This window comes from Chiloscyllium punctatum, chromosome 30 (genome assembly GCF_047496795.1).
Source record: "Chiloscyllium punctatum isolate Juve2018m chromosome 30, sChiPun1.3, whole genome shotgun sequence".
Taxonomy (NCBI): Eukaryota; Metazoa; Chordata; class Chondrichthyes; order Orectolobiformes; family Hemiscylliidae; genus Chiloscyllium; species Chiloscyllium punctatum.
In genome coordinates this window covers 37,775,907-37,789,376 of record NC_092768.1, presented here as the reverse complement: position 1 = coordinate 37,789,376, position 13,470 = coordinate 37,775,907, and the positions used below count along the sequence as shown (strand labels likewise).

At 52.4% G+C, this 13,470-nt stretch overlaps 1 protein-coding gene across 1 annotated transcript; it reads right to left on the bottom strand.

The window, feature by feature from the left end:
* Window positions 1-478: 478 nt before the first annotated feature.
* LOC140455030 (zinc-binding protein A33-like) lies at window positions 479-6,260 on the bottom strand. Its single transcript, XM_072549702.1, has 2 exons — window positions 6,201-6,260; window positions 479-1,140 (listed from the first exon to the last, which is right to left on the bottom strand). Exons 1-2 carry the CDS (start codon window positions 6,220-6,222, stop codon window positions 599-601), a joined length of 564 nt encoding a protein of 187 aa, XP_072405803.1. The 5' UTR covers window positions 6,223-6,260; the 3' UTR covers window positions 479-598.
* Window positions 6,261-13,470: the final 7,210 nt, after the last annotated feature.

The window sequence follows — 13,470 nt, the reverse complement described above, 5'->3', positions numbered from 1 at the left end:
TCAGGCAGGTGAAGGGGCAGATACAGTATCACAATGGGGGGGTCAGGCAGGTGAAGGGGCAGATACAGTATCACAATGGGGGGGTCAGGCTGGTGAAGGGGCAGATACAGTATCACAATGGGGGGGTCAGGCAGGTGAAGGGGCAGATACAGTATCACAATGGGGGGGTCAGGCAGGTGAAGGGGCAGATACAGTATCACAATGGGGGGGTCAGGCTGGTGAAGGGGCAGATACAGTATCACAATGGGGGGGTCAGGTTGGTGAAGGGGCAGATACAGTATCACAATGGGGGGGTCAGGTTGGTGAAGGGGCAGATACAGTATCACAATGGGGGGGTCAGGTTGGTGAAGGGGCAGATACAGTATCACAATGGGGGTCAGGAAGGTGAAGGGGCAGATACAGTATCACAATGGGGGATCAGGAAGGTGGAGGGGCAGATACAGTAATGTCTGGAGTGAGGTCGGGGAGGTCAGGCTGATGAAAGGAAGCAGATAAGGTAGCATCACAATGGAGGGAGGGGAGGGTCAGGCTGGTGAAGGGAGGCAGCCCCACAACCACATGGAGGTTCTGCCAAGGTAGGGGGCAGTGCTGGTGGAGGTTACAGCTTTGGCGTGCACAGCCGGATGCCCTCAGCATTGCCGGGACAGCTGGTCAGGTAGGGGCTGAAGTAGGGGAAGAGGCGCTCGCTGAAGGTGTCCCTGAAGGTGTACAGGTGGGTCATGTCGTCAGCGTTGTAGAAGGAGACCTGGCCGCCCTCGAAGTCCAGGTAGACGCCCACCTTCCTGGGCTGGGCGCTGGGGGCCAGTGGCACGGCTGGCCAATCCAGGGCCTTGTACTGGTCGCCATCCCGCAGCCACAGCGTCCAGTAGCCATCCACCGGTGACAGGGTGATGCGGCCTTTCCTGCGCACCGTCTCACGGGCCACACCCAGGTCCCAGGCCGTCTTGCTACCCACCTCCACCTCCCAGTAGTGCCTGCCCGACTGGAAGCCCTGCGCCGCCAGGATGTTGACACATGGCCCAAAGCGCTCCGGCCCCTGCGGCTGCTGGTTGCTGTCGGTCAGCTGGACGTGGGTCAGGTCCTCGGACACCAGGAGGCGCTGGTGGGCCGAGCCCCGGTCCAGCGTCAGAGCCTCGGGGACTAGGAGAGAAGAAAGAGGGGAAAAAGGACAGTCATACAGCATGGAAACAGACCCTTCGGCCCAACTTGTCCAGACTAACCCTAATCCCAAATTAAACCAGACCCACCTGCCTGAGGTTGACCAATACCCCTTCAATTATTTCTTACTTTGTGTACTTACCCAAATGTCTTTGAAACTATCTGCACCCACCACTTTCTCTGGCAGTTCATTCCATGGATGTGAAAAAAGTTGCCCGTCTTGTCTTTTTAAAAAGAACTCTCTCCTCTCGCCTTAATGTGGCCTTAATGTAGTCTTGAAACCCTACACCCCTGTGCTTTAATAAACCTCAATAAAGGTCACCTCTAAACCTCACTCACTCCAGTGAAAACAGTCCCAGCCTATTTTTAACTCAAGCTCTCCATTCCCAGCACCATCCTGGTAAATCTTTTCTGAACCCACTCCAGTTTAATATCCTTCCCAAATCAGGGCGACCAAAACTTGGACAGTATTTCAGAAGCCGACTCAATGTCCTGTACAACTTCAACATGACGTCCCTGCTCCTACACTGAAGCTCTGAGAAATGAAGGCAAGTGTGCTCAATGCCTTCTTAACCATCCTGTCTCCCTGTGACAAACTTCAAAGGGTTATGTACCTCAACCCCTAAACCTCTGTTCCACAACATTACCCAGGGCCCTACTTTTAGATTTATTTTTTTTTAATTTGTTTTACAAAAATGCGATTCCTCACGTTTATACAGATTAAACTCCATCTACCATTCCTCAACCCACACCGCAGACCTTCAAGTGATCTCACTGTCTCCCCCTCCATCCCAGTAAGACGGTGGCTGGTCCGATTTTAACAATAATCTGGAATTAAGTCTAATAATCATTGTTGATTGTCAGAAAAACCCCACCTGGTTCCCGAATGTCCTTCAGGGAAGGAAATCTGCCATCTTTACCGGGTCTGGCCTACATGTGACTCCAGACCCACAGCAATGGGGTTAACTTAACTGCCCTCTGGACAATTAGGGATGATCAATAAATGGTGACCTGGCCAGCAATACCCTTGTCCCATGAATGGTATTTAATAAAAGGTTGGGTGATCCCTGTACCGTAGCCCAAGCTGTGGCCATTCAGCCCATCGTATGGGCAAGGAATGAACACACAGGCCCTTGGAGCCTGCTCCTCACCCCCACCCTTCAGTAAGGCCATGGCTGATCAGATTTTAACCTCAACACGACCTTTACCCATCATTAACCACAACAGTACAAGGTGGCACCACCTGAAGGGCAACTGAGGGATGGGCAGCCAAGCCTCAGGGATGAATGGAAATAAGGGGAACTTGGGGGAATGGATTAAAAAAATGGGTGATTGACACATTGTGAACAACCGACTTTCCGAGACACAGGGTACAACAGTTACTCAGCAAGCAGCTCCCTCCTTCACAGCGAACGCAGAGGAGGGAGCCCCATCAAAACAAGAGATAGGAGTGAGACACCCCCCTCCCTGGGCCCACACCACCACGGTTATGGCAGATCATCGAGTGCAATATCCAAATCCTGCAACCACCCAAAATCCCTTCAGCCACAACAGCTATATCTACCAGCTTGAAAACTAAAATGTTTCCGCCACCATTTCCTATCGCAGTAGGTTCACCAGTCGGAGTGAGGCACATCTCCACATCTCAGTTCTGAAGGGTTTACCCTTAAAATGTGAGGCCCTGCTTCTGGACTCACCCCATCCTCGGGAACACCCTTCCTGGGTTTATCCTGTCTGGTCCTGTCGGAATATGAGAGACATGAGTATAGAATCTCCGCAGTGTGGTAACAGGCCATTCGGCCCACCAAGTTCACACTGACCCTCCAAACAGCATCCCACCCAATGCACAGCTCACCTCCACATCCCTGGACACCACCCATGGCTAAACCACCCTACATCTTTGGATTATGGGAGGAAACAGGAGCACCCGGAGGAAACCCCACACAGACCCAGGGAGATTGTGTAGTATTCTCACAGTCATCCAAGGCTGGGATCAAACCCAGGTCCTTGGGGCTGAGAGAGACAGCAGAGCTAACCACTGAGCCACCGTACCACCTCCTCATTCATCTAAACCCCGGTGAATCCAATCGAACTGACTCAACCTCTCCTCACGTCAGTCTTGCTATCCTGGGAAGGAAGAGGAGAGGTCCACAGGCTTCAGCTGGAGAGCAGGACACTACCTTGACAGTAATAATGCACCGAGACACAGTACATTCATCCGTGGCTATCAGTGAGCTGAACTCCACTGTCACTTTGTACAATTAATAAAATGCTAAACTGCGCTATTTGCCATACTTCATGAACTATCTAAAACATTTGATACCAATGATCAACTGCCAACACTGGGGGCAGTTAGAAACCACCCCGATTCTAACAGGGCAGCGAGCTGGCCTGCCTGCAGAATCCAGGGGACAGCACAATCCTGCACTCCCTTAGCGGAGGAGTCATACATAGAGAGTTTTCAGTCAGTCCCAGCTGTGTTTTGAACAGAACAAAGGCTGCCTATTAATAGGCACGCTCATTCACAACATAAAACCAGGGGAATTAGAGAGGGGTACAAAAGGAGTGTTCGATGGGGGACAGTGTAGAGGGAGCTTTACTCTCTCTAACCCCATGCTGTCCCTGTCCTGGGAGTGTTTGATTGGGGGGGGGTGGGAAACAGTGTAGAGGGAGCTTTACTCTGTATCTAACCCTGTGCTGTCCTGGGAGAGAGTGAAGGGATGACATACAGGGAATTCTACCTCTTACTGAATAATAGGAAACAAGCCTTTCGGCCCCTCCAGCACATTCTGACACCCAACTTTATGCCTATCTCAAGGCCCTCACATTCCTCTCCCCATAGCCCTGAGGAATCTACCTATTTCTTAAACACATTCAGTTACTGCCTCCAGAGGTGTCCAGGGTGGAGAACTGCAGAGGTTCACCACTGACAACGTGAAAAACTCTCCCCATCTCCATCTGAAATATCATATATCCTCATTGTGACCCCTTGTTCTTAGTGCTCCACCCTCCCCCATCTCTTCACCCAATCTGTCCAGCCCTGGCCAAATTCTACAGTTGGTTCCTCTGAAACCCAATCAGTTCAGGCTCAGAGAAGCCAATCTCCTCATCCAAGAAGTCTGCTGTGCCTAGAATTCACTTGGTGAGCATTCATTGGATTCCATCGACCACAAGGATGGCACTTGCTTGTAAAAGCAGTTTCGGTTTCCAATACCCCAAGTCTGAGTTGACCTATGCAGCTGCAGTAAGGCTTGTACTCAAATCCCGTGCACTGAAGACAGTGTCCTTCCAAACTGCTTGCTGCACCGATATGCTCACTTTCCACTAAGACAGCTCCTAGGTCCCTGTGTACATCAACAATTCTGTGCAGTTTTTAGAGTCTTACAGCATGGAAACAGACCCTTCGGCCTATGCCGAACATAATCTCAAACTAAACCAGTCCCACCTGCTTGCTCCTGGCCCATATCCCTCCAAACCTTTCCTATTCATGGACTTCTCCAACTGTCTTTTGAATGCTATAACCATACCCCACCTCCTCTACTTCCTCTGGAAGTTTATTCCATGTGGACCACTAAAACAGTGGCTTCATGTGCTTTTTTTTAAAAATCTTGCTTCACTTTAAAAAATATGCCTAGTTTTGAAATCCCCCACCCTCAGGGGGAAGAAAAATCCACCGGCCACTCACCTTATCTATGTCCCTTGTGATTTTATAAACCTCTAAGGTCACCCCTTAGCCTCCTATACTCACAAAAAATATCCCAGCCTCTCCCTAAAGCTCAAACCTTCACTCCAGGCCACACTTATTTACCTGGATTACCCAACCGTTTTGGTCCCCTTAAAGGCATATTTGTGTCAGGGTCAGTTTCAATGGTTCATTAGATTTATTCCAGAGGTGGTAGGAGGTGGGATTGACCAGTTTAGGCCTGTATCTCCAGGATTAGAACGGAGGTGGACAAGATGCTCAAAGGGGTTTGGCAAGATGGATGGGGGGGGGGAGAGAAGAAAGGAAGATGTTCCGCCTTGAAGGGTGATCTAGAATGAGAGGTCACCGTTTCAGGCTAAAGGGTGGTAGGTTTACAACAGACCGGGAGGAATTAGTTCTGAAAGGGTCATGTATCTTGTGGAATTCACTACCCCAGAGCACAGAGGGTGCTGATACATTCAGTAAATTTAAGGAGTTTGATCGATTTTTAATCAGTAACGCGTTGGAGGGTTATGGGGAACAGGCAGGGGAATAGAGTAGAGACCAAAATGAGATCCACCCCACTTGTATTAAATGACAGAGCGGGTTGGAGGGGCTGAATGGCCTGTTCCTAGTTATGTTCTCAAATCCCAATCGATCCCTATTTAAATAATAATGCTTTTTTAAAATCGCCCTCATACTGAAGTGAGCTTCACATTTATCCACCTTCAAGTGCACGTGGTTGATCACAGCCCATCTAAGTCACCTTGTGGCTGTTCCTGAAACAGCCTGGAAGCAAATGGAGTTGCAGAAACATCAAAGACGATTTAAAGGTTCGACTGGGGTGGGGGGGTGGGGAGCAGGGGCAGAGAGGTGGTGCAGGGTGGTGGAGAGGTCAGTGAACAAATTGTACCAAAGGGCATACCTACAGGAGGATGGGAAGGAGTTCTGGAGAAACTCAGCAGGTCTGACAGCATCAGCAGACAGAAACACAGTTGACACGTCGAGTCCACAGTGAGGCTGTTACCTGCTCAGACCTGCTGGGTTGCTCCAGCCCCTTTTTCGGTTTCAGATTTCCAACGTTTGCAGTCATTTCCCTCAGTCAGAGAGGGTTTCTGCTGAAGCCGGAGACAGGTCAGCATAAAGATGGTTCCAAGACGGGAAGCCCCACAACACTGGCTGTTTCTCGGTTTAAAAAAAAATCTCTTGTGGCTGGGCCAGCATTTACTTCCCGTCCTTTCGTTACCCTCAAGGTGGTGAACTGCTTGCTCAAAATGCTCTTGCTGTGTGTGTTGGCCCAGTTCGGAATTAAAACCCCCATGCCAAAAAAAAGGACAATGGTAAAAATCTCCCTCTTTACCTGGGTTGATGAAATCCTTCATCTCTTTCCACACTTTGTACTGCAAAGGCCCTTTGAATATTCCCAGAGGCAGGTCTGTTGATGCTTCAGCTGGCAGTGGGATATCGTGGGGCCTGTGGACACACTGATTGGTCACGTTGCCAGAACAGGAACATGCATCTTCGAGAAGAGGGGATGCTGGGAGATTTGGTACTCACCTTTGCTGGCACACCTCCTGAAAAATATACATGGAGAGAGAGATAGAAAGCAGTTAACTTGATCTCATTTCACCAAATCATAGAATCCCTACCGCGTGGAAACAGGCCATTCGGCCCAGAGTCCACATCGACCCACAGGAGCGTCCCACCCATCTCTGCATTTTCCACAACCGAACTACCTAACCTGCACAGCCCTGAACACTGGGCAGTTTACCACGGCCAGTCCACGTTAACCTGTGCACCTTTTGGATTGTGGGAGGAAACCCATGCAGACACAGGGGGAACGTGCAAACTCCACACAGACCGTCGCCAGAGGGTGGGAATCAAACACACTGCTGAGGGGCAGTGGTGCTAACCCCTGAGCCGCCATGCCAGTCATAAAGCACTATTGTCACCACCAGCTCAGGAAGGGAGTGCCAAACATTCATGACCCTCAAAACGTGACCTGTAGTCCTGGTTTGTAAACATGGGACTCTAGTTCTACATTTTTCCCAGAAAAATAAATATTCTGCCTGCATATACCCTGTCAGTGTCTCCACAAGATTTTATTTCCTGTAATCAAGTCACCCCCTCTTTCAAACTTCAGTGATACAGACCTAGCCTTTCCTCACAACAAGCCCACCCATTTGAGCTACAGGTGTGATAAGCCTCTGAACTACCCCCATCACAGTAACATCCTTCACTAAATAAGGACACCCACCCCCAAGTTCTGCTCAGTGTTCTGCACAAGTGTGGTCTCACCAGTGAGCTGTACAGCTGAAGGATCATTTTTGTATTCAATCCCCTTTGTGGTAAATGGCAACATTCTGTTAGCGTTCCCAATTGTTAACTCTATGTACAGACTCCTTTTGTGACTCACGCAGGACAGCCAGATCTCTCTGCACCTCAGAATTCTGCAACCGCTCGCCATTTAGATAAAACGGTTTTCTCGTCTTCCTTCCCAAGTCAGAGTGGAGGAGCCGGTGTCAGACTGGGGTGGACCAAGTTAAAAATCTCAACGCCAGGTTATAGTCCAACAGGTTTATTTGCAGGCACTAGCTTTCGGAGCGACGCTCCTTCATCAGGTGATTGTAGGAGCTGCACTCAAAGCTAATGCTTCCAAATAAACCTGTTGGACTATAGTCAACATAGACTATAGTCAGGATTCATGAAGAGCTTTTGCCTGAAACATTGATTTTCCTGCTCCTCGGATGCTGCCTGACCTGCTGTGCTTTTCCAGCAACACTAAACCCCAGCGTCTGCAGTCCTCCCATTGCCAAGACCCTGAATCCTGCGTTTGACTCATCCCTCCGGAGATGCTCCTTAAAACCCAATCCGATGACCGGGTCTCCGACACCGGATTCGCAAAGCCTCCTGAGACGCTCACGGTCTAATTTTGTTTGGCCCGTGAAGGGGGTAACTTCGGGACACTACCACGGGGAGACTGCGTCGCCAGCGATCACGGCCTGTTGCCGTCCGCGTCTTTCTCCTACCTTCAGGAACTCGACGTCGTCGCCCTGGGCCTGTTGTTTGGCGAGCTCGGCCAACTGAGCGGTCAGCGATGACAGCCCCAGCTGGACCGTCTGCAGGTTGTCCCGGATCAGCCTCAGAACGGAGGCCTCGTGTTCCGCCAGCTCCCGGGTCAAACCGGCTTCCCTCTCGCGGAGGAAGCCGTGCATTTGCTCAAACTGCTCCCTGACGTGCACCCGCAGTGACTCCGCGTTCTTCTACATAAGGGAAGGAACAAAGAAACGAGGTGCATCGTATGAAACGTGCATGAAAGAAACAAAAAGCTCCAACAGTAAGGAAGCACAGAACACTTAATGTTAGCTCCTAAAGCTTTGGTCTGCAGCTTTTAGCCATAACCTTGCAGCTCAGACCCTGAAGTGCTGAACTGTAGCTGACAACCATTGACATAGGTTGTACTAATGTCACTACAAAACTGGTTGGAGGGGGGGGGGCAGCGATAGTGTCCCTACCTCTGGACCAGGTGATCCAGGTTTAAGTCCCACCAGAGGTGAGCAGGTTGATCAGAAACTCTTGTTAACACTGCTCAATACAGACCCCCTTTCTCTCCCACTGGGTTACTAAGCTACAGTTGGCCTGCCCACAGGCTCCAATACTTCCAACGGGAGACGCAGGCCGTAGGAAGACCAAGCAAGGTCTCCGACTGAAGAGCGCCGAGGGGTCCCCAGGGGCTACCTTGACAGTGGAGATCTTGTCCTCCTCGACGCTGAGGAAGGCGGTGAAGGTGCTCGCTTGGTCCTGCAGGGAAGAGATCACCTCCTGCAGCTTCACCTGTGGGAACACAAGGGGGGAAGGAGGTGGGTGACCCCAAAGTAAAGTGGGAGGCTGTAGGGGAATTTGTGTGTGGGGGGGGGGGAGATAGCAAACAGATGGGGGTAGTGCGGGGGGGGGGGGGGGCCAGGGGAAGGGAGGGCAATTGGAGTGGCCGAGGTTGAGGAGGGGGGGGTTGAGGGGTGAGACAGCCAAGAGCAAGGGTGAGGGTGAGGGTGAGGTGTGGGGGGGATAGGGGCAGGGAAGAGAAGAGAGAAGATGTGGGGATGGCAGCCATGGGGGTGTGAGGGGCAGTAACCTTGTAGAATTGCGCAGCCTCCTGGACAGGGCTGGCCTGGTGCTGTTGGTGTTTGGGACTGTCCCGACAGCTCACACAGATCAGCTGCAGGTCAGTGTCACAGAACAGCTTGTAGCGGAGGCCGTGCTGCTGGCAGTACAGGCCGGCCAGTGAGCGGGCCTCCTCACTCATCACCTGCACCACCTGGTTGGGCCGCAGCGGGCCCTCCTGACCCATCGCCTCCCGGCACTCTGGGCACCACCACAGCCCCGGTGCCTGGCGCTGCCAGCACTCCTGCACACACCGTCGGCAGAAGTTGTGGCCGCAGGGCAGGATGACTGGGTCCGTAAACACCTCCAGGCAGATGGGGCACTGCAACTCCTCTGTGAAGCTGACATGGGCCCAGGCTAGAGCCATACTGGCTCCCAGTGCCCACCTGCCTGGCTGGCTGGCTGGCTGGCTGGCACACACTCCGCACTACCAACCCTACCCCCAGGAGTAACTCAGTCAAACAGAGGCCTTCCCCAATGGGAGCCTTTAAAGGGCCCGGCCTAAACAGGGAGGCGGTGCTCCCTGGCTCCCCGGTTTGATTCTTCAGCCAATCCCTGTGTCCCCTTGTTAACGATCACTTAGTATTTCCCCTGATCCTCCCAACCACCTGAAGACCCTTTGATTGTGTTTTTGGATGGTGAGTGGTTTGCGGGAGGGGGAGGGGTGGTGTACCTGCTGCCCTGCCCCCCTGCCCCCAGTCTTCCTGGTCGAGGTAACCATGGCGTTGGTCGCTGCTCTTGGAGGAGCCTGAGAAAGTTGATGCGGTGTCCACCTTGTGGACGGTACACACCGCTGTGACTGAGTGTTGGTGTTGGATGGGGTGCAAAAACTCTCCTTCCCCCTCGACTTCTCCCCTTGACCTGACCCCAGACCTCTTCCCCCTCCCACTGACCCTGACCTCTCACCTTGACCTCTTCCCCACCCCCTGACCTCTCCCCCTCGACCTCTCCCTCACCCTCTGATCCTGACCTCTCCCCCACCCTCTGACCTGGACATCTCCCCCTCGACCTCTCCACCACACCCTGACCCTGACCTCTCCCCCTCGACCTCTCTCCCACCCTCTGACCCTGATCTCTCCCCCTCGACCTCTCTCCCACGATCTGACCCTGACCTCTCCCCCTCGACCTCTCCCCCACCCTCTGACCCTGACCTCTCCCCCTTGACCTCTCCCCCACCCTCTGACCCTGACCTCTCCCCCTTGCCCTCTCCCCCACCTTCTGACCTGGACCTCTCCCCCTCGACCTCTTCCCCCACCCCCTGACCCTGACCTCTCCCCCACCCTCTGACCCTGGCCTCTCCCCCTCGACCTTTCCTCCACCCTCTGACCGCATACCTCCCCCCGACCCCTCCCCCCCCATCCGCCCCCAACCTGCCACTCTTGACCTCATTTTCTCCTCCTCAACCTTTTCCCCCCCCAACCCCCAACAACACCCACGTCCCCCTCAACCTCTCCCGCTTAGCCGAGACCTCTCCCCTTCAACCTCTTCCGCACAACTCGACCCCAACCCCTCCCCTTCCCAATCCCTTCCCCCACCCCACCCCCACACTCCCCAGCCTCTGCCGACCCTTGACCTCTCCTCCACCTTCCTGCATCTCTCATCGCCTCCTCGTGTTGCGTCTCCAAACGGCCTGCGCGCTGCGCAAACTGTGGCCTCTTGACCTCCCCGCTGGATTGTAATCCGAGAAACATTGAAAATAAGGAGCTGGATGAGGCCAGCCGGCCCTTCACGGCTGCTGTACCATTCGATATGGTCAGGGCTGATGATACAGCGCTATTCCTGCTCACCCTCCCCCGACCCCAACTTCTCACAGAACTAAAACTAACCCCTTCTTCAAAACATTTGATGTTTTGGCCTTGACCACTTTCAGTGACAGAGAATCCAGCAGATTGTCCAGTCTGTGGGTGAAGACATTTTTTTTTAGATTAGATTAGATTGGATTAGATTACTTACAGTGTGGAAACAGGCCCTTCGGCCCAACAAGTCCACACCGCCCCGCCGAAGCGCAACCCACCCATACCCCTACCCCTTACCTACACTACGGACAATTTAGGATGGCCAATTCACCTGACCTGCACATCTTTGGATTGTGGGAGGAAACCGGAGCACCCGGAGGAAATGTCCTAGCCTACTCCCATATCCGTAAACTGTTCCCGCACCCCCCAAACAATTCTGGATCTGTGGGCCATCAGGAACACCCTTCTTGTGTTGAATTGAATTGAATTAAATTAAATTTATTGTCACACATACCGAGACACAATGCAGAGCTTTGCTTTGCGAGCAATACAGGCAGATCAGAGTTAAATAGCGTAAATAATAGGTAAACAGCGGCAAAAACAAAAGCACAGGTACAGGCGAATGTTAGGAGTTTGAGAGTCCATTCAGTATTCTAACAACAGTCGGGTAGAAACTGTTTCGAAACCAGCTGGTGCATGTGTTCAGGCTTCTATACCTTCTCCCCGATGGTAGAGGTCGTAGAAAAACATTGCCAGGGTGGAATGGATCTTTGATAATACTGGCAGCCTTTCCTTGACAGTGGGCCTGGTAGATGGATTCTATAGATGGGAGGTTGGCCTTTGTGATTGTCCGGGCTGAATTCACCACTCTCTGAAACCATCTCTGATCTTGAATGGTACAGATACCATACCAGGTAATCATACATCCAGACAGAATGCTCTCGGTGACACACCTATAAAAGTTTGCAATTGTATTCGCCGTCATGCCAAATTTCCTCTGCTGCCTGAGGAAAGGCCTGTCAGGCCTTTGTAACCAGTGCGTCCACATCAGTCCAAGAAAGCTTGTCGTGGATGACCACCCCAGGAGCTTGACACTGTCCACTCATTCGACCTGTGAGCTGTTAATGTGTTGGGGGGGTGGGGGGGAAACATGGGTTCACCGTGTCCAGTCCTGTTCGAATGTTGCAGGTTTCTGTGGGACCCCTCCCCTGGATTCACTTCCACCCCCCAGTGAAGGGAGTCCTCACTGACCTGGTCACTCAGCTTGGCCCTATCCCTCCAAACCCTTCCTATTCATGTCCCCATCCAGATGCCTCTTAAATGCTGTGATTGTACCAGTCTCCACCACTTCCTCTGGCAGCTCATTCCATACACGTCCCACCCTCTGGGTGAACAAGTTGCCCCTTAGATCCCTTTTATATCTTTCCCCTCTCACCCTAAACCTATGCCCTCCCGTTCTGGACTCCCCCACCCCAGGGAAAAGACTTTGTCTATTTATCCTATCCATGCCCCTCATGATTTTATAAACCTCTATAAGGTCACCCCTCAGCCTCCGACGCTCCAGGGAAAACAGCCCCAGCCTGTTCAGCCTCTCCCTAGAGTTCGAACCTATCTAACCCCCATAGTTAGAGCGGGGGGCCCTTCAAGGTTAAGTTTCCTTCATGTAACAGGCTCTTCAAATGCATTGTCAGGTCACCCACAGGAAAACCCTGTACTGTTTGCTTATTACATTTTAGCTACATGGGGTATCCAATGGCATTAAGGTGGGTGGCTGAGAGAGAGGGAGAAAAAATGTCCCTATCAGTTAGCAGGCTAGGATAGAGGGGCTGAATGGGGCTGCTCCTGCTCCAATATGTCCCATGTCATCCACCCCGGTAAATCGTGGTCCTTTTGTGGTGGAGAGGCTCTGTCCCTGTTATTTTGCTCGGTGTGTGTGTGTCTGTATGTATGGATGAGGGGGTGTGTGTGTCTGTGTGTGGGTGGATGTGTGTGTCTGTGTGAGTGGGTGTGTGTGTGTGGGTGGATGTGTGTGTCTGTGTGAGTGGGTGTGTGTGTGTGGGTGGATGTGTGTGTCTGTGAGAGTGGGTGTGTGTGTGTGGGTGGATGTGTGGGTGGATGTGTGTGCCTCTGTATGTATAGATGAGGGTGTGTGTGTCTGTGTGAGTGGATGTGTCTGTGTGTGTGGGTGTGTGTGTCTGTGTGAGTGTGGGTGTGTGTGTGTGTGTGTGCGGATGTGTGTCTATGTGGATGTGTGTGTGTCAGTCTGTGTGGATGTGCGTGTCTCTGAATGTGGGTGGATGTGTGTCTGTGTGTGTGGATGTGTGTGTGAGTGTGTGGATATCTGTGTGTGTGGATCTGTGTGTGTGGGGGTGTGTGTGTGGGATTTGTGTGTGTGTGTGTGGGATGTATGTGTGTGTATGGGGTATGTGTGGGGGTGTGGGTGTGGGGGGGTGGGTGTGTGTGTGTGTGTGGGGGGGGGGTGGGTGGGTGTGTGTGGGGGGGTGGGTGTGTGTGTGTAGGGGGGGTGGGTGTGTGTGTGTGAGGGGGGAGGGTGTTTGTGTGTGTGGGGGGGTGGGTGTGTGTGTGTGGGTGTGTGTGTGTCTGTGAGTGTGAATGACTGTGTGTGTGGATGTCTGTGTGTGTATGGATCTATGTGTGTGTGTGGGGTGTGTGTGTCTGTGGGCTGTGTGTGTCTGTGTGTGTGTGGGATTTGTGTGTGTGTGTGTGGGATGT

Coding starts and splice junctions, on each gene's coding strand:
- LOC140455030 (XM_072549702.1), bottom strand. CDS start 6,222: ATGAAGGATTTCATCAACCCAG. Junction 1,141..6,200: donor GAAGGATTTCATCAACCCAG/GTAAAGAGGGAG, acceptor CTTCTCTCCTAG/TCCCCGAGGCTCTGACGCTG.